General features: G+C 37.5%; 1 protein-coding gene across 1 annotated transcript in view; it reads right to left on the bottom strand.

The window, feature by feature from the left end:
• Positions 1 to 5,601: 5,601 nt before the first annotated feature.
• Positions 5,602 to 22,154, bottom strand: part of CNTNAP2 (contactin associated protein 2) — a 1,282,126-nt gene continuing 1,265,573 nt past the window's right edge. The window contains exons 23-24 of the mRNA XM_063304201.1: positions 8,557 to 8,625; positions 5,602 to 6,667 (exon numbers count right to left, since the gene is read on the bottom strand). Of these exons, the coding sequence (XP_063160271.1) occupies positions 6,468 to 6,667; positions 8,557 to 8,625 (269 nt within the window). The 3' untranslated portion in view covers positions 5,602 to 6,467. The remainder of the gene's footprint in view (positions 6,668 to 8,556; positions 8,626 to 22,154) is intronic.

Here is a 22,154-nt window from a genome sequence, read left to right as displayed (position 1 = left end):
CCATTACAAAAGAACTAGTAAAGTCTCTCTGTACTTTTGAATGAAGTGAAGTGGTTTGGCATGCATTACCACCTTTCTTGGAACCTTTTTTTTTTTTTTTGCGTATAATATTCAGTGGGAGTTGACCATTTTTCACTAAGTTTTGTACCTAAAGAAACTCAACATCTAAAGCTTTTCTCTCATTTCTTAATAAATGAAACTCCAATTCCCCATTTTCATGATCATGATCATTCCCACCTGTGATTTGTGAGAGGTTAGAATAGGGTACCTGGGGATTATCTTATTTGGTGCTCCAGCAGGTCTGGGTTATTAGTGATTTGCCCAGTGTCACCTAGTGTACTTCTTGGTTGAGGTGTCCAAAGGCCTCCCACTCTGTCCACAGAACTACTTTCACTTTTGTTTATGAGGCATACTTGGCAATACTGTATACTCAGCAGATGATAATGTAACTCTTGAACTTTCAAATGAACAGATAAGTGTCTGACTGCACTGATCTTCTCAGGAGGTGAACGCAGAGTGGGTGCTGAGATCCAGCACCAGGCGCTCAAGATACTTGCTTTCCGCTTGACATGAAAAGGTTAATGGCACACAAAAGCCCATTTGCCAGAACATCCTCACTTTGCTGAGTTGGAACAAAAGTATTAATACAATGCATTTTTTCCCTATTGCCATAGTCAGTTCAAAGAAGTGATTGATTACATGAAGTCATCACTATAGATATGCCCGATATCTGACCGTACCAAGTTTTACTAAGAGAGAGATCATCATGTCTGTGTGATTATCACTCCTAGTTTTGTTAATTGCCTGTTTTTTTCCTCTTTCCCTTTCTCCTCAAAGAGGAGGTAGGATGTGTTACAAACCTACTGATCTAACAGGCATTCCTTCTCTTAAGGAACTCAGGGTTTTGTGATGATATAGAAGGATGGTCAGTTAGGAATCCTTCCCCCTCCCCACCCACCACAAGAAAGCTAAAATATTCACAAAATGTACACATGCGAAGTTACAAGCACAGATGCAAATTTAGGAGTAATTACTTTACTTTAACCAGAACTATAGTGAATCTCAATATGTCCACTGCTCTGTTGTATTTGCTTCAGTTGACCTGTCTTGGGTTACATTTATTTGCTTAAGTAACCAGCTTGGAAGCTTCAGTTCTAGGTTATTTCAGTTTTTCTAATTGTGTCCTCCTGTTCTCTGGTGCAGAAGTAGAGTCTTCCAGCAATATATGTAGTGGAGCCAGTGCCATAAAAGAGTTTATAATCAGAAGTGAAAAAGAGTGGAGGAAAAGACATATGGCTGACTAGGAGGAGGGCTGGGACAGTTCATACCTTTTTTAGGACATAATCTGCCAAAAACATTTGTTGCCATAACGTCAATGATTCCCACAGTGCCACAGACGTGTCTTAATTCACTGTTTGGCTCCATCTTTTTTTGTTCCTGTTCCATTGAAATCAGCAGTCCAGCCATGTCTCTTCAGCAGATCAATGCTGATAGGGATCACTATGGCTATCCCTGGCTTCTACCAGGCTTTGATAGGTGATGTGTGGATGTTACCCAAGCATATTTTGCAATCACAAATAGAAATCTTCCTCTTACTCTGTAATGTTTGTCCAAGTTTTAAAAAATGTGCACAGAAATGGATAAACATGAATCACAATCTAGCTTAGTAATGCTTGGGACGTAGATAGAAGTGCTCTTTCAGGTATGTGAAGCAGGCATCATGCAGTTATTATGGAATAGGGCAGCATGGATGGCTGTAACTTATTTTGGGTAGGCTGTTTAGGAATATCCACCATGAAGAAACTCAGCTATTAATAGATGCTCCCTTCAACTCACTATTGTCTAAATTACTGAATAAATCAATAATGACCTCCTAAAAATGCTGAAAATCATAGTTCAAGGTATTCTTTCTCAGGCTAGACAATGTGTACTCAAATTTGCTATTCCAAAACTGCCATCCTGGAAGTCAGCTTTATTCAGTTCACTTGAACAGACAGATCCAGGATTGTGCTGTTAGACTGTTTATCTTATTTCACTTGCAAATTTCAATAATTTCAATGGATGTTAATTGCCATTAATCTTCAATGGCCATGGCTACAATGTCATGACCTACAAGTCATGAAATGTGGGGCAAAAGTAATAATGGGTATCAGTGAAAATAGATGACTAATTGCCTGACCAGGTATATCAAAGTTGGCAATAAAGTCCATTAACTTCAGTGAGGCTTATCACCATGTCATCAAACTGTATCATATATATCTACCAATTCCTATTTCTTCCTACCTAAAGGTAACTACTGCCAACTTTAATATGCATAATGTTCAGCTTTTTAACTCTTGAGAGTTTATTAAAAAGAAATTCTTCATTATGATTATATAATTACAGCTGTCCCTTTTGAGATACACAATTAAAATGAAGGATAGGAAACCCATCAGAGCTGGGTCAATCTCCTATTCATAGCTAAACCAATATGGATTGCTTTACAGAAATGGAGGAATTTGTTTCAATCTACTCATCACCTCACTGTGCCTACTTAAACAAAATAAAATTAGTCACCTAAATGTGTGATATCCATACCGGAAGCAGCTGGAATTTTCTAAAGATAAACATGTGCAGAAGACACACCGTGTGTCTTAAAAGATCACATTAATGGGTTGTCTACCACATCATATGTATCATATTGTTAAAGGTGGGAATGGTGCCAATGAATAGGCAAGAATGTAAGTTGATGATAGATAATTCTCTATAGCTACCAGCACCCACCCAGGTGCTATGGTAGAGCACAGCAGGTCAGGTGCATCAGAAATGATGTCATCCACAGAGACATCATTGGAACCTCTCTGATCCACTGTTGCACTGAAATATGGCACCAGCAGCTGTTAACTGCTTTTTGTCCTGACAGGAACATTAACTAAACCCAAAGTTACCCAATGAGCTTCATGGGTAACAGTATAACAGTAGGTCTTAGATTTTCCCATTCCAAGTTTGACACTCTATTCAGTACCTGAAGTTCATCAAAAAGGCTTTTTAGTAACTTAGTAGTACAATTATCAGTTTCTAATATCTATATATGAACATTTTGTAGCTTAGAGCTAGAAGCCCTATGAAAATACCATGTATGGGTGAATAGTGGGAAAACTCTGATCACAGCAATAATGCTATCTGTAACCTTTGGTTGTATATATGGGATGGTTCTAGTTACATAATTTGGACACTTGCTTGTTGTGTAGGGAATTAGATATGTAACTTATTGTTGGAACATTAGCATAAACCATGGAAGGGAAGAGTTGGCCACATCACCACAACAGTGATTCTCCTTTTACTTCAATATCAAATATTAAAATTATTGCCCAAATAAGAATTTAGAAATTGCAGCAATGTGGAATTTAACATGTTTATTCTAGCTCAGGGATGGGAATGTTTGACATGCTGTTGGACCACAATTCCCAAATCAGACTTTTGGTAATTTTGTTATTGCTGCTGAAATTTGCCCTCCAGATGTTGATAGTCTCCGATAAAAGAAGTGTTTAGACAAACTGATCTCCATCTGGTGTATCCACTATGCAATTATAGCTATCACCATTAGTACCATCATCATCATCATCATCATCACCCTTAAGACCTTTCTTTTTATGCTGCATGCCTTATATGAAGTTTCATTACTGTGGCTCTATATGAGAAGGGTTTTTGTATTGATATGGTGACCTTATGAACTGAGGGTTATTATAACACATGGCAATAACTTCATTAGCCTTCTTTTGTTGAAGAGGAATACTTGATAAAGAGTTAATATAACAAAGAAATAAACCTCCACATGATAAAGACTTTAAAAAGTCTCAGAAAAATAGAAAAGAAATATCAGAAAAGTCATTAAACACCAATCATTAAACATCCATTAAAATGTAAAAATTTCATGAAACATATCTGCTGATTGTTCTTCACATCCATTCTTAACGTGGTAGTCTTTGCTTTGTGGGAGGCATGCTGGTTGGTGGAATGCTAAAAGAATGAAGGGAGTTGACATAATGGCTGCTACTCTCACAAAGGCACTGATGGCTTTCTAAAATTGGGGAACATCCCTCATTCACTGGATGGAAGGAGGCAGACAGGTAGACAGACCTACAGGCTCATATAACATTTCTAACCCCTCCAGTTTGCAAGATTGTTGAAATATGGAAGTAATTTCACCCCCATCTCCTTTACATCCCAGAAAAAACTGAAGACTCAGCTAAAAGAGAATAGGATTCTTTAGTATGCTGGACTACAGTTCTTTTGGATTACCAATCTTTCTCAAGAAATTGATATAGAAATGTTTCAAAGCTATGCATACCAAAATAGTGAGCAGATGTATTACATGGATCCACAGCCATCATATGCATGAACCTTATCACAATTCATTTTTTAAAATACATGATAAGCAAGAGACTATACAATTGTATTATCTTCACTGGGTGCAATGTACATCTACAAAGGCTTTGCTAGTGAAGGACCTTCTTGATCAACAATGGGAAATTAAAAAAAAAATCTGTCATCACATTTAACCAGATTCATACTTGTTTAATAGCTATGAAACCACCAAGAAACTCAAGAAGTTGCAGTTCAGTGATAAGACCAAAGGCAATGAACTACAATTCTTTATTTGAGGGGGAACCTTTTGATGATTAAATCAATTAGGAATTGATTAAAATTTGTTGTGTAGAAGTAATCTCCTCTGTCAGATTTTGACGAGCCAAACTGGTCCAGTGCAGATTCAATTCATAAGAAAGATCATACCATAATATTAGATCTGGGTCAACTCTTTCACATAACTATATCTGCTAAAACATAGATGCATCTGACCTGTAAGAATTGGTTAGGGATGTGTGCATTTCAATTCAGCTATGTGACTCTCATCCCTGAAGCCTTATTTATGGGCTTATCTATACTCAAACTGCATTAAAGTAAGATAGATTTGGCAAACCTGCCTATAAAGAGAGGTCACATTTTGGAATGTGTAATTCTGAGCTTTCTCTGTGCACAGGATTAGTCTTTTCATTTTTACCTTTCAGCTAAAGAGAAGACAGTTTCACAAATCTATTTCAAGACAAGGTTTCAGAGGAGATTTCAAGAGGAAAAAAAGCATGTTTTGTGTATTAAATGTGTTTGCTAAATGGTAATATTGTCTACAAGGTTCTAAATATATAAGAGTCCATTGTAAATGAACATGTAAATCTGGTTCTAATTCCCTAGTATGTGTCTACATACCTACAGCATAAATCAGTTATGTCACAAGTGGAACAAATGTCACATGGTGACCTCAGGTCAGAATAGTTGTAATAGAGCTACAGCAAGAAAATAAATAAGGCTTCCTGTGCATTAAGGTGTGCCTCTCTGACAATAACAAGAATGAAAATAACAACATTTTTACATTATTGATTAAAAACTTCACAATATTATCATGTGCCCAAATCAGACAGAGATTTCAAAGTGCTAACAGATTGATGGGCTATTAAAAACAGGCAAATCTGGTTTTATCTCAGGCATGTTTTATGGCCTGGATTTCTTGCTCTCTGAGGAAGTATTCATTACAAATGGGTTTTTAAGCTAGTTTCATAGTTATGGCTTCTCCCGAAGAGAAGAATTCTGTGAGAGCTCCTCCAACAGATTGACAGCCACTGAAATGTGGCTGTTTCCTGTGAGATTTTCAATTCAGTAATGTTGGAGATTCTGTCGGAGGAAACCACTCTGTGAAACCCCTGTATTCTCATTCCAAGAAACTGGAGCAAGACTGATATGGGCTCCTCTCAAACAACAGAGGTGACTAACATGTCTACACCAATAAAAGAAGATACCCTTGGGGATTCCTGGCCTTTTCAGACTATTACAGAGAATTCTGAGAATTTGCCAGAGAGGGGGAATGACTCTAAAGCCATTTAAAACCAGTCCTGCAGTCTGATACCTTTAAGCTGAATGTTCAAATCAAGTCAAATGACAATGTGAGTGTGATCCAGCTATTATCACATCCTTTTTAGAACATTATGCTAAAAGGCTAGAGAAGAATGTTCCTAGGCTTTAGAGGCAGATATCCTGTTGTTTGGAGAGAGATATTTACATTCTAAAGGGATTAAAAAAAATAGAAAAGTGGCCCCTGTAGTGACAGGTATTTTTAAACACCTCTAACCACAGATAAAGACACCAATAATTACTGACAAGTATGAATCAGTGATGAACTTAAATTACTGAACCGCTTGGATTATTTTCTTGGTTTAGATGTATACAAAAAGGGGCAATTCATGATAAACCAGTATTTTCTGTATGTTGGGTTTGCAGTCTCAATGTCTGTCTGTCACTTGCTCCTTGAGTTGTGCTGTTCTCCTCCTTTTTAAAACTAGATGTGCTCAAGAGTCCTTAAGAGAGCTCTCTTCTTGTTGAAAAAAATGTTCCCCAATCCTGCCCCAATCCCTGCTGTTTCCTCCTCCCGTTTCATTTCAGATAAGCCACTCTTTTTTGCTCTCATCAATGGTTTCTGTAAAATTGGGGTCATTGTTCATAATAGCGGCATCTGCGCTCTCAGCAGATTCTGACCCCTTGGCTTCATTGGTGTGGTAGGTTCCCTTGTGGCGGAACATGTATCGAATGAGGAACACCAGGGTGCAGAGAATGGTGAAGATCACAACAGCAATGATACCTAAGAGAGATGTGAGAGTTTAACAAATTAAAAATAAGGGGGGGGGGGAGAAAACTTCATTCAATGAGATCATGTAATTAGACAAACATGCACTTGTTTTTCAAACATTTTTGCTAAATTTGGTATTGCTAAACTATTTATATTGTCAGGCTGTCTTATGAAATCATTCCTATTTAGCAAGAAAAATCTCACCAATGCTGATTCTATTAATAAATTAATCTACTTCAACCGGCAACTAGACAAAATTTGTATGGATTTGTGGTTCATATGTATATTTAATAACTTAATTCTTTCACACACAAAGACTTATGTAAGGTTAAGTGCAATATTAATATTCTGATATGAGTTATATCAGCCACCTTCCTGCACACTAGGAGAGATTATGGATTAGGCTGCAAACAATGACTTTGTCTGCTCATGCTGCTGACTGCCCATCAGCTGGCTCTGAAGTTTGTCATACTGAGGCACTGGAAAGTCCCACCAGCAGCCACCACAGCAGGAAATCAATAGCCCAATACCTTGTTCTGAATGGTTCTTGTTCAGAATGAGGCATTATGGGAAAGGTAGCAATGGAGATTGTATTTAATCAATGCAACCACTTTGCTATCTCTTATACAGGCAAGTCTCCATGGTCACCTTGCCTCATCCTGAAAGGCCTCTTGAAGTTGTGATGGTAATATCATCCATGCACTTGAAGTTGCATGCATGCATGTGTATATCTGTGTATGTGTGAGGGGAGAGAGAGAAAGAGAGATAATGTGGTGATTAATGAACTAGACTGTGATCTCAGAAAGTAGACAGAGAAAACTCTGGTGAGATAGGAAGGTTGTGTCTGTACGTCTGCACTACTACTATTATAAGAAGCTACTCTACCAGGAACTTTTTATATGGGAAAATGGATACTATCAAGGGGTGGAACTTAATGGAGAGACATTAAATAACCACCACACAGATGGAAGAATAGGATACAATTCCCATCCTAAACTAGATTATATTATTCTTAACTTGGAACTACAAACTGGACATTAGATAAAAGCACGGCAATACATTTTATCAACGTTCCTTCTTCTTAAGTACTCCATTTTTTCTTTAATTGATTTCAGTTGCTGACTTTTCCTTGTTTGGACAGACAAATAATTTTCTCGACTGTTTTGTTCCCAAGTTAGTTTTACACATCCCTAATGGAAACAACCTCTGGCTCTTGACCTATTTTCTCTTCTCTCATCCTCTGCTTAAGCTTGAAGATAAATTTGTTCAATGCAACAAATGATAAAGGATTTTATTGAATCTGAGAATTGATTATTGGTTAAAACTGGTTTATTGCTGAACATACTTTGCAGAAAGATTCCAACGTGAGACAAGGTATCAAAAACTGACCATGAAGATAATCCGTAAGTGGCACTACATTCTTTTGGGGAACAAGGGTACACGTTCTCTTCTTATCTGTTTTACTTAGTAATCAAAATGGGTTCATTATGATACTATTTAATTTTTTATCTCTCAGTTTAAGCACAAGGAATGTCCTTCAGGAACTCAAAACAGCTTACATGTGGGGAGTCTCCCCAGCAGCAAGGTAGATGAGACTGAGCTGATAGTGACTGGCCAAAAGTCAACAAGTGAACTTACATGGTTGATGACGGATTTAAATCTGGATCTTCATAATCCTAGCCCAGCATTTTAATCACTAGACCATACTTGAATATTATGAGAAGAATGTTTGCATGTTTTGATCACCCAAAGAGGTGATAAAAGGTTCCAAATTAAATTGATCAGCCTTAGGTTACTACTACTTGTATCAAAACTTATATTAAACTAACTGAATGTACTGTATTTGCCAGTTCAGAAATTGGTAAGCCTCATCCCAAAAGAGAAATATACTGCTACCTTACCTCCAATAATTGCTGAATTCCTGTTAACACCACTTCCTATTACTTGACCATTGTAAGGAAGATCAGCACCTGATGTAAAGTGAAGCATAACATTTAAGTTATAAGGTATTGGTATTTTTTTCAAAGCTTTTATCAATCTATGTCAGAATTAAAATTAAGACATTTAAATCAGTTACAATACAAATTAATATTGTAATGTATCAGTGTTAGAAGCATAAGAAATAAAAATCTGAAATAAAGTGCGCTACAAACTTTCAATATGGCATTAGATGCCAGAGGACCATAATGACTCAGCCAACACACAGAAAATTCCCAAATGAAGAATCTCAATTTTGCCACAAACTTACTGGGCAGTAGCCCCCCCCTCCCGCTACTTCTATGTGGCTTGCCAGTTATTCCTGGTCTTTGCCAAGTTATTACTGGTTTTAAGGAAGACCATAGGTTAATAGCAAGCACAGTGGCAGACATTTCTAACTAAAAGAAATATGGATAAAGGAATCATGAATTACCTATATATGAGTCTTTGGAAAGTACACACTTCCCTTGCTTTATGCTAGGGTTACATTCCCTGAAAACCCTGCATAAAGCAAATTTGTACAAAGCAAGACCCTGAACCAGTAGAAAAAATGGAGTTGGGGGGCTTGGTCAGGGCTGCAACTAGGGTCCGTGTCACCCAGGGCAAACATGGATTCCGCGCCCATTTTGGTGCCCCCCAGCACTCATTTTGGCACCTCACCAATGTGGCGCCTGGGGCACATGCCCCGGTTGCCCCCCCTAGTTGCGGCCCTGGGTTTGGTGTCAGTTTCTGTAACCCAAATACATTGACCAATGTGCTCGTACCTGCTTAGAGCTTTATTCTTAAGCACTATGTTATGTAAACATTTTCTTCCTTGTCTAGTGTTCTATGCACAGTAAAGCAGTTTCTTGAACTTTTCTATAGCTAGATTTCTAATGTGTGTGTTTATCATAGGAGACAAAGAGGCAGATTTTTATTAGAATACTATGAATTTTATTAGTATTCTTCATTACATTGCACACAGTAGATTTGCCCAGGTTAAAACCTTGTTGCAGGGCTGAGGTTTCTTCATCAGCTTTGGTGCAATGTAGTATGTCCTACTTAGTTTTTAGCAATCCTTGTTCTTTTTGTTTTGGGTAAGGGGCTTGGATGTGATACTGATGATGATCAAGGTGACATGGCTGAGGGTGGTGCTTTCTCATCAGAAACAAGGCTTCCTATGTGGCCTGGAAAAGCAGCTTCTGGAGGATTGGCAACCTGCTGCCTTCTGATTGGCCTGCTGTGGCCTGTGCCCTCCTATTCAGACATGTCCATTTCTGCTCTGACTACCAGAAAAACAGAATCTCACTAGCACATCTGTTCCTTTTCTTTATTTCTGTGGTTCAGTAACTGGAATATTGACCTAGTGGAAAGTGGCTCTTTGGCCAATATTCCCATAGATACACAAATGGCCCCCAGTGATGAATTGACAGGGTATGACTTCTTAGGCAAAAAGGATCCAACTAGAAAGTGACTGAAGGAGTAGAAGGCAAGAAAAATATACTGAAAGGTTGCCAAGCATCTAGAAATTTTTGGGATTGGGATGATGGAGGATTAAAATGGCTGCAAGAAAGTGTTTAGAATGGATGACAATGGTTCCTTTCATGCCAGGATTGTCCTTGGCAGGAGATGAAGACCACATGGCACATGGGAGATGGGAGAGGAAGCCTGGGATAGCACTTGTCTCTTCTCTGCTCTTTCTCTTGAATTTTTGCTTGGGAGAAGGTGCCTCCTTCCTCCTCTCTCGCCTCGCCTTTGTCACCAATTGGCCAGAGCAACCCTGCCACCTGTAACAGCAGGAGAATTGGTGCCTATACAGCATAGTGAGACTTTTTAAACTGTTGGCCTAATAAGAGTAGAGCAGGAACTCCTTTGGGCTCTTTAGGCAGCAAATGTATTGCATATAAAGTGAATTTTTCCCTCCAACAATTTCCATACAGGGAGGCAAACATTGTTAACAACACTGGGGACTGACAAATGCACGTGGCTTCCATACTAGGAGAATTCATAAAATTCATATTCCATATAAAGATGTTGACATAAGCACAAAAGGAGAAGCCCCAAAACATTCCATCAGGTTTTCTTGCAAATTATGCCTCTTGACAGATAAATATATTTATTTCCCATAACAATTGTATTTCTTACTTAGAAAACATATTTCCTCTTTATTTTATTGTCTTCTTTGGTTCCTTTATTATTCTTTGGGTGGAGGACTAAACATTTATTATACCTATAAAACACTTTTTATACAACAATAAATAAAAACGATTGGGTTTAACAAAAGCAATGAAAATGCTAATGTTCAAAACAACAAAACCCAGGGATGATATTGTAGAGATAAGGCTAACTGAAACTTTTTCTTTGAAGAGAGGTTTCAGTGATCCTATGAAGAAATTAATGAAATTAATTAAATCTAGTCTTATATCAGGTTCTCTAGATTTTACAGAATGGCATAAAGTCTGATTTTTCTTAGCTTTCAAAATATCATTTTGTTATGCTTTTTTGCAGCCATTCTTGGTTCAGATATGTTACAAAGCTCAAGAGTAGTAACAATTCTATATACTTGAGTAATTATTTCAGAAAAAAATTGTTGCCAAAATTTACAGATTGGCATATACTGTCAATGCTCCATTTGCTGTTTGGCCACATTTCTGTCCTATCCACCATACTCTAAGTTTGTTGAGATGTTATGTCAGCATCTCTATTACTCTTGCCTGACTGACTCTGAAGTCTCATATGAGCCAAAGCAGCAAGCTATTTATGTCATGTATCATTTAGTTTTGCAGTGGTTAAAATGCAAATAAGTGAATTATATCTGTACACTTGATTCATAATAGAACTTGTCCATCACAACCCACATTAGTAATAAGAATTCTAACTGATGATCAAGCTATCTTCATTCAGATAATTTCCAACCTGCAAATGTAATTCTTAGTTTTTTTTTAATATACAACAGCACCAAGGTATTCAATCTAGCATTACTATGGTAAACTTATTTTGTATTGTTAGCAAAAACAAGAAACAAGAACAGGAGTATGAGCTAAATTATAAATAAGGTTATGGAAAGATTGTTCACATCCATCAGTCTCTCTGCCTTCAAAGGATTCTGAAACTCTGAGCATTTTAGACACGATAGAGCAAGTTTCTATTTTGCAGAAATAAAACCTTTTGCCTGAGCTGTTAAAGGCCAAATGATGGAGGTGTGTGTGTGTGTGTTTGTGTGTATTACAAATTGTATATAATAACCACTGAATCCTAAAAATACCTTAGGGATTTAAGGATAGCTTATCAGTTACACTCTAAATTCTCACTGGATCTGTTGAAATTGCTTTTTTAAACATTATGTGGAGCTACACACTGACATTAAGCTGTTCCTGTTAATTTACAAATTCAGGAATACACGTGCAAACCCTAGAAGACTTTGCTGCCACAGGCAATTTTACTGGAACATTCATTGCATATAAATATACTCTACCCATTTAGTTTATCCAACTCCCTGTTAGAATAAGACTCTTGATAGCTGGCTCTTTTACCCATCACAGAGTACACTGAACCTCTACCACTCACCCTCTGTGATAAAAGTCCCTGCAATTTTATTTAGCCTTCATTTTCCAAAAGATTTGGAAATGGATTGGCTTCAAATCAATAATCCATATTTGAATCCAATCCAATCTTTGAATCCCTGGCATGGGGGACTCACAGTCTCCAGGGTATCAAATTCCCACGCCACAGCAGGAGCTTTCTCCTATCTTGCTACTCCTGGTACAATCAGGACCTGCACAGTTATCTGAGCTTTTCCAATTTTTATCATAAAATTATTCCTAATCTTGCTACACTAATGACACCAGTGGCTCTCCTTACCAAGGAGATTCTGACACTCAATAAGCCTTCCTTCAATTCAAACAAGCATTCACTGCTCAGCTCTTGCTCATCATTCAGATCTCATATGCCTCTTCCTGATAGTTCTGATTTTGCCGTGGGAGCAGTACTTTTGGAATCCAGAGTTTGAAGGCAACTCTCTTCATTGGCATTCACTTCCAGCAACTTCTCCCAGCTGATTTTTTTAAAAAAACAAAGCCATCAAGGCCATCAAGGAAACCTTTCAGCACATGGCATTGTCTTCTTGAAGGGGCAGAACACCCTATCAAGATCTGAACTGACCAAAAGGCTTTGAAACACTTGGACATTTCTTATAGACTCACATAGTGCCAAGTGATATGGGTACAATTTTTCCCCAGGTAAACTTTCCTGTTCGTTACACTTCTAGCTTGCAAAACAAGTAGCTAGGAATGTAAGAGATAGGAAAGCATGTAAACCAGAATACTCTATGAACCTCCTCCAACTGCCATTTTGTGCCCCAAAAACTTTGCCCACCATGACAAGTAGCTTGCCCTCTGAGACTGTTGGATTGGGGACTCATTGCCTGCCTGCCTGCCTGCCTGAATTTATATTCAGCAAGAAGAAAACCCTTACATGTGGGTTATGATAGATGATTTTTAGTCTTCTCCCTCCCCTTTTATTGGGACTGAGTGTGCTGCAACAACCAGTTATATGTTCCTCCTTTCTTGGGGAAGAAGTATTGCAGCTCTACCATTTTGAAGAATTTAATAAATTTACCTCTTTCTCCATGATGTTTAAAGGCCTCATCAACCTCCTTTATATTTTAATACTTTGTTTCCTGTCCTCTCTCTCTTCTTCCTTTTCCCCTTTGCTCTGGTAACCCGATTATATAATTTTCTATTCAAAATTTGCAATTAAAATAGATTGCATAATGCAACAAGGAGTATGGATCTGAAAATATCAAAGAATAAGATCATTATGTCGGACAGGGAAAATGGATGGAACAATTGCAAAAATAAAAAATAGATAAATGGAAAAAAAAATAGAGTAAGCAGATGAATTTGTGAACCTTGGCAGAATGATTGATTGAAAATGGAAAATAGACTGAGAAATTTTAAGACACATCCTTCTCCTTATTCTGATCATCATTCTTATTCTCATTTTCTCTCTCTTTCTCTCTCTCTCTTCCCCACCACTGGTAATGGAGTAATACTGTGAGAGGCTCCATGTAGTCTAGCAGATTATGTGGCCTTTCATTGTTTCACTTAAAATACAGTTAGAAGAGGTATTTAGGCCTTTCAGCTGAATATAATTACCTAATATAAATTTTCTTTAAAAAAACTAATAAGCACCAGTCTCCAGCGATTCTTCCATGAATTGCTCTATTACTTTTATTTTTCTTTGAATTCATATTCTGTTACATAAAGCTATACCCAGAAAAAGATAGTTGGTGTTGTGTGATCTGTTGCAAGCAACATGTTTACTGAAAAGAGCAAAAATGTTTATGTATAAGAGGGTGCTTCTGCCTATTTGTTATATGGAAATGAGTGCTAGATGTGTAAAGAAAAACATGAATGCATTAAGAATAGGCTGCTTAAGAAGTGTGTGTGACAAAACAATAAGAAATAGGATCAAGAATCGATGGGTGATTAATGAATGTGGACTGAAGACAGAAATGAGCAGCACGAAAGAAGTACTTTGAAGTGTTTTGGTCATATAGAGAAAATGACTGAAGATTGACTTACAAAACAAATATTTGAAGGAAAAGTGAATGGGTTGAGAAGAAGACCACTGAGAAAATTGTGGTTGGATGTAGCTGATGAGAACCTCAAAACAGAGATTCATACTTATTGCTTACTTCAAAGAGAAAAGAGTGAAGGGTATGTATTGTTCATATGCAATAAAAATGTATATCCTAACATGGAAATGTGGTGGACCTATTTCTTATTAGAAAATGCATTTCTAGTCCATACAAAAAGAAACTGTAGGTAAACATGTTACCATATCAGAACTTAGTAAGCATATCTGAAAACCAAATAATAGTTAAAGAATAGCCTGGAAACTTACAGGTTCTTCATTTCCTAGCCCCCAAGTCTACATGTTACAAATAATCTAGGAATATATGGTGTTACACCTATACTTTTCTCAGTAGCATAGATAGGACATTACTTTAGTAAAGTCACAAGAGGGAAAGTGGAGCAAGAGGATTTGATTTAGGGTTTTGGAAACTAGAACTCTAGCCAGCATAATATAACAGAATGAGATAAATGGAGGATTAAATACAGCTGTTTCAATAAAGCAAAACCATTAGCACAGGCTGTTCAGAGTGAAACAAAAATAGAATACTTGTGAATCATTCTTCATCTTTCCATTATCTCCTCCTTGATTATTGATGCTTGTCTCTTTTGCTCCATTTGATTGATATTACACTCATACTTGATCAATCTTTTGTCTGAGGTCAGTAGCAGAACATGACACTCTATTAAGCTCCTCACCAAAGCTTGTTGCAGTTAAGATCAGCTCATTTGGAACCACATATTTAGTATTGTGGGAGGGAAGAACCAATAGTTATTATTCCCTCTATTCTTTGTTCAGCAGTAAGAATCTGCCTTCCAGACTAGCATATTATGCTTTGGCTGCCAAGTTCATTAACTTTTCCAACTGCCATCCTGATTACAACAGCTTCTTGACTAATGGCTTGACTGTCACTGCTCATTGGTTGCTTTAATATTTTCTTTCCCTGTCTCGTATAGTTTTTTAATCATTATTATTAGTACATTTGTCTTCTGCCTTTCTTCCAAAGATCTCAGAACAGCAACTTATCAGGGTGGCATATGGTCGTCATATAGCCTAAACAGAGAATAGATCTATTTAAATAACAAGGCATCCAAGTGAGATTTAAAGAAAAAAAAGGCAAGGCAAGGCAAGGCAAGGCAAGGCAAGGCAAGGCAAGGCAAGGCAAGGCAAGGCAAGGCAAGGCTTGAAGTTTTTTATCAGGCTGACACATCATTCTGACAATTTACTGTTTTGTTGAAAAGTACTTCATAATTATGAAAAGTTGCAATTCTATATCCATTCATCTGGGAACATGCCCAATTAAATTTAATAGGGCTTATTTTAGAAGAGATGTCTAAAAGATTGCATTGCAATTACATCTAAATTTGCATTTATACATACAATTAGCATGTGCAAATTTAGTGCACGCATTCTTTGAGTCACCATCAGCAGCGAGCCAAGAAGGATTAAGGTACAGTGAAAAAAGTTGTTCCATTCAATTCTTTAAAAATATATCTTGTTAATATGTTTTAAGCCTACACTGAAATTAGAACCATGCACCAAATTTTTCACTTTCCAGAATTTTGAAATATAATTCTGAAGTGCAAATCTGTACATGTGTGGGTGGAAGGATGGATAGGTATTCAACAAATATGTACACAACATGTATATTTTGTAGTAAAGTATGGCCAATTATATATTACTGCAAAAGTGCGTGCAGATAATAATGAGGGAAATTACATACAAAATCATACAGGAAAGGAAATGCATAGGGACTTCGTATGCACATGTTTATAATTAATTGTTACAATTCATAATGCATTACAGAAATTGATTCAGAACAGATTTATGTTGAGAAAAATTGCAGAACTGGAATGGATTTTTTCACCCATCCCTACTCAAGATCAAGGGTTCACTAGAATATCCATGGAGCTGCTGCTGGCCTAAGTCCGTTTTGTAATAGTCTGATGGCTGTCATCAAAGTACCATCCCCACCTCTCTAGGTGTCTCTTTATTTTCACCCCACCCATTCCCATCACTACTAGCTGCTGGCTGAAGATACTGGACTATGATAGCCTTCTTGATACCACAGCTTGATTAGACTTTTAAAAGCTTACATTTTTGCAATGCTTCCAAATATAAATGCCAATGCATTTATAACTTCCTATTTAAAAAGTAACATCAAACTCCTGTTATTTAACTGAAATAAACTTGATTAATTTTAATTTCAATGAAACAATCTCAGCTAAAGAATAAGTATCCAGCAAACAAACAAAAGCAATGAATTACAGAAAAAAGAGCGTTCAACTTCTTTTGCAAGATGGGGATGTTTTTCGTAGTGAAAATTAAGCCCCCTTCCACAAGGCTGCATCTTTCATTTCCAAGCCATAACAATAATTTCTACATGGTGGTACAGTGCCCAGCAACTACCCCCACTTTTCCCTTCTTGTGCCCATGAGTGTTTCTGCTCTCCAGTTGGCCATGTCAGGGTAGCAGCAAAGCCTCTCCTCCTTTCGGCTAGGAAAGCTACAGGGAACAAGGCAGGGCCATGTGGCACTTTGGCTTCTGGAGGGGTGGCAATCTTGGAAGTGGGATGGGACAAGGCAGAACATATTTTATTATTTTATTTTATTTGCCACCCTAATTTATAACAACTCTAAGCTGTGTGCAATTGAATCGGTCCTAAAGTACAGTTTAAAAACCCAAGCATCTGGATGGAAAAACAACCATTCTAAAACAATAAAATACACAGGACCCTCACTCACTCTAGCCCAAGTGCAGGGGGAACAGCCAAGTTTTTAAAAATATGTCCGTGGTGAGGGCCAGATGAACCTCAGGGGATGTACCAGAGGGCAGGTTCTGTGACAGAGAAGGCATGCTTCCTGCATCCCATCAGGTGATATTGCTTAATGGAGCATGTCAACCTTGCCTGATTATATGGCCCTGGCAGAAACTACAACAGGCAGATGCTACTTTAGATAACCAGGCCCTAAGCCCTGAAGGTCATGACAATTGCAGGTTGCCCTGCCATGAATTCCGGAAGAAACCAGTCTTTGCAGTTCAGAACAGGAACCAAACAGATCAACAGCTGAGTTAATCAGCTCAGCTTTGCAAGGCAGTTGGAAGTCCCACAGCCTCATATGGAAAAGCAAGTGGGGTACCAGTCTCAGAGTGGCCTTTCTCTTGTATGGATACGGCCTACATATCTTTTCACATACTGTACAGCTTTATAACTGTGGAATATATTCTGCATGCTACTAAATAATAGTTTTGCAAAACAGATATTTTCAGCAAAATGACATACTAATTCTAATAAAAAATAATGCATCCCTAATGAAATGCCCCCAAAGATATCACTGGCTACAATTCCCTTTTTCTCAGATCTGAAAAAAAAAAACACCAAACCAAAAAAACAAACAAACAAAAAACAAGCAAGCAAAAGAAAACAGGTGCATTACAGTGCAGTGAGTTTCCAGTACTTAGTGTTGTTATTCCCAAAAGAGATTACAAAATATGTGATAGATGAATAGGGAATTTATTTCTGCTCTGCGCATCAGATTACAAAGTCTGCTGCCATAAATTTTAAATTGAACAATGCAAGAAAATATTCAGATTGTTTTTCAAAAGAAGTGTAAATAAATATTAAGGCTTGTTAATTTAACAAATGATACGCTAATAGCCCCTCTTCTCTGCAGGACTGCTAACACCTCCCTCTGTCCCTTGCTTACTGTGCATGACAAAAGAAAAACTGTACTCAGATGGAAGCCACTATAAATACAAGCTTAATAATGGAAAGACACCCAATTGTCCTGACAACATATATCTCAGATGCTGCTGTTGGCACAAACTGAATAAAGGGATTGCTTGCAGTTTTTAAGTGAACTATGCATAACCACCCAATCCATAGAAAGCAGGAAATGAGTTACTTCTCAACAAGCAACTGAATAGTAAACTATTTGCATGTTCTCCTTGACACCTCTGTTAACAAAAGACTGTCATAGCAGATGACAGCACCAACAGAATTTTGCTGACCTTGGACAGCTAAGCAAGATCAGACCTGATTAATACTTGGACAGAAAACCACCAGGTAATATCTGGGCAGTAGGCTAGTCTGGGAAGTCAAAACAACCAGCCTGGAAGAAAACAATGGCAAACTTCATATTATTGCTAAGAATACTATATGGACATGTACATGAAGTTATGAGAAGTTAAGCTTGATTCGAGGGAGCCTTTACCTTTTTAACAGAAAAAACAGGGAAAGCATCACCACCACCACCACCACCACCTTATTGTTATTGGACCATAGGGACCAAGGGAATATCTCTAAATGGACTAGCTCCCTGTACATTTGCCATACTTCTGCCTTAGTCACTAGATCATACATGCCTAACCTTCCCTATCAAAGTTTCGAGAGCAATTTATATTGCACTGTTTGCTTGTAATTCCCTTTTTTATTAACAGCTTTGGCAGTTATAGCCTCCCAGTTCCCTTAAGTGACCTCAGAGAAGATGACTGCTTTGTTGGCTATGCTTGCCTAAGTTATTGCCTCCATGAAAGGTTTATGAGCAACGCTTATATTCTACCTGTTACCAGAAAGAAACGCCAGTTCCCTTGGTAATTAATGGGGAATATGAAAGGCACTGTGGGGCTCCAAGGAGCTATAAAGTGAGTATTTACCACACTTAAGCACAAAGATATACTGTAATCAGTAATGGACCCAGAGGATTATTTGTGTAGAATTACTAGGGAACATGAAGAAAATGCTTTTATGTGACTCTTATGCATGTAGCCTGCTTGCCAGATCATAGGATAAATCACATAATCCACATCCCTGCACCATCTACATTCCCATGAGTGAGACATTGCTCTTGGCCCTGTACAGACTCAGATTACCCCAGTCCTTCCTTCTTCTGGAGAGAGAAAATGTTGGTCCTTGAGAACTCAGCAGAAGTTTGTAGAGTGAGGCTGGAAAAGAATAAGGTCTCACATCTCCCGAGCAACCTCTGAATAAAGAATGAAAACTCCAGGATGTTGGAAAGGTCCAGGAAGCTGAGACATAGGAAGTTTGCTTCAGCAACCTGCTATTTCATCTAGCCTGGAATTTGTACTAGGTTTTTGATTTCTGCTTTCTGTGTAGTGCCCAGACAGTTTATTTTTTTGTGTAAGTTGTAGAATTGGATGTATTATCAGCTTTTATTTATTTTTCAGGCTATGCACATGAAGATAGAACATTTTATTTAGAATCTTCTTGTGATTTTGAATTTTCTTCTTGTCAGCTGTCATAATTTGAAACCTTTCTGATCACTTTATGGAGAATTTGGGAAGAGAGGCTGCCATTTGTGGCAGGCTACCACCATCCTGTGGTCTGCCAAAGCACTATTTTATTTCTTTGGATTTTTATTTTTTACTAATTTGCAGGTAGGTATATATCATAATCTGGGCTGCTCTGTACTTTATATTTTTCCAAACTGAATGTTTGAATTTTAATATTTAAACTTAAAACATGGGTTATCTCCCCCCCACACACATTTTATCTTTTTTTTTCTTTTAAAATAAAGCTTGATTAAGTCATCTAAATGGTTAAGCCGGGGCAGAAGGAATGGCTGAATTCTCTAGTCACCACACCTCTACACTATATGGTATCTGAAAAAGGAGTTTGAGATTTACAGCCCTGTGGGTTCACAAGAAGTCTAAATAGATTACCTGACTAGGTTTGGAAACCACTGCTGTGAGACCACATCAAAAGAGAAATTTGGAAAAAAAAATGATGGAAAAAATGCACCAGCTTGGACCTGAATAAGAAAGCAGAGTCGAGGTAAGAAACCCATCCAACAAACTACTACAGTAATCTAGGGCATGAGTCAATTGTTTGTGGTCTCATAGGCCAAGAATCACTGGATCTGATGGACATTCTTAAGATGGAAACAACAGTTTTTGCCCCCTGTTTTCTCAATGAGCTTATTAATGAACATGGAGAATTCACCAGAACTCAAAGGTAAATAAAAGGAGATGAATGAATCTTGAAGAACACCAATATGTAACAGAAAAAAAAACAAGCAATAAGACCATTCCAATCAACAGAAAATATGCAACCTGAAATCTAAGTCTGAAAAGACAACTGTTGTGCCAATGGCACAAAGAATTTGGTGATTCAAGGTGTCCAAGGCTGCTCAAACACAAGCATGGATAATAGATGGTTAGCCTTGGCCACCAACAGGTAATTTAAAACACAAGTCATTGCAAGACTCAGTTGAATAATTCATACAGAAATCCTAATGAAAGAAGCATGCAAAACTATTGTAAGCAAGATATAGAAAGAGAAAGATTTTATAAAGAAATATAAAAGAGACCTACAAAACCATAAAGAGAGGTTGAAAAATAAACAGTTGAAAGGAAGCATATTCTAGGAATTATGGCAGATTGCTTCTCAGTAATGAGCATTTCACCATCTGAATGAGAAAAGATAGGAAAAAAGAAAGACGGACATACAAAGGAAAGTGGGAAAAGCATGTGGAGACACAAATATATGGAGCTCGCAATATTGGCTTAGATGCCACTTTTTCACACACTTCAGGAAATGCAGAAAGAAAGTAATTCATAATTCAGTATCTGTGTACTTCAATTCTGAGAATTGCTGTACTAGGCAATACAGTGTACCCATTTTTTTTCCAACCAGTAAACTGAATTGATAAAGCTCAGAAATGAGTTTTCAGGAACAGATCAGTCACAATAGTACATAATTGGGTTTGTGATGCTCCTGACAATAAGAAAGAAGAATGATGTGCCACTCCTGAGTGGCCTCTGCAAAGCACTGGATCTTCTACGGTCTCCCTGTTTATAGTTCTCTTATTAATAGGGGACTTCATCGTGCCCTTTGTTATATATCACACCTTCCAGTGCTGGCCAAAGCAGTTTGCTGCCAGAAGTGAGGGTCCATATATTCCCTTTATGGGTAGGTGGGATTAAGTAAACAAATTCTACATTGATTGCAGTTCTAGCTATTATGGAAAAGGATTATAACTGTATTACAGAGCATCCACTTAGCCCATATAAGTTTTATTTATTTACTATATTTTTAGGTCACCTTTTAGGAAAAAAATTCCAAAGACAGCCCACATAATAAATTCCATGGAATAAATAATAATATTAATATAGCCAGATTGGCTGAGTGGGTCAGAATGGGGAAAAAGGGGGGGAGGGTGGACAAGAAACAATGTTAAAGAGATGAGAGAGAAGGTTGATGAAGAGAACATCAATCTTCTCTTTGAAGACAGGATTAAGTAAAGAGAGGAAGTGGAAGGAAATCAAGAAAAGGAAAACCGTTAAAAGGAAGAAGTCAGAATCCCACCCAGGTCAAAAGAGAAAGAGGACTAGAATGACTCTACAAGCCATAGCAATGACTACAGAATAGGCCCCAATGCAGAATCAGCTCTGGGCTTTAAAACTAAGTTTCCCTGAAATGTTATAAATATCCTTTTCCCTTAGGAAATTGAACTCTTATATGTATGTTGAATTCTTTGTATATTTGTACATTCATTTCTTTTGTAATGTAAATACAACCACTTTCATTCATTGCTGTGTTTAAATTGTTTTTATATTTGCAGCAAATGTTTAGTACCCCCTCCCTGGTCCTAAGGGAAAAGGACTTGCAGCTCTATTAAGGGAACTATACACTTAATAAAGGATACATAAATTAAGCAAAAGACTCGGTAATTAAAACACACCCAACATTAATAAAATCAGCTACAGTTTCAGAGCAATAAAATCGAACAGCAGAATGGAGCAATAAAACAGAGAAAAGCCTGAATGAAGAATCAGGTTTCAGGGCTTGGTGGGTCCTGACAATTCCTTAGGAGTGGGCCCACTGTGAAATAAGCCTTCTCCCTGGTGGTTAATTAGTTTAACAACTCTCAAAGAAAAGCAAGAC

The sequence above is a fragment of the Candoia aspera genome, chromosome 4 (genome assembly GCF_035149785.1).
Source record: "Candoia aspera isolate rCanAsp1 chromosome 4, rCanAsp1.hap2, whole genome shotgun sequence".
NCBI classification, from domain to species: Eukaryota; Metazoa; Chordata; class Lepidosauria; order Squamata; family Boidae; genus Candoia; species Candoia aspera.
Note: the sequence above shows the minus strand (reverse complement) of the source record. Positions and strands in the feature narration are given on the sequence as shown.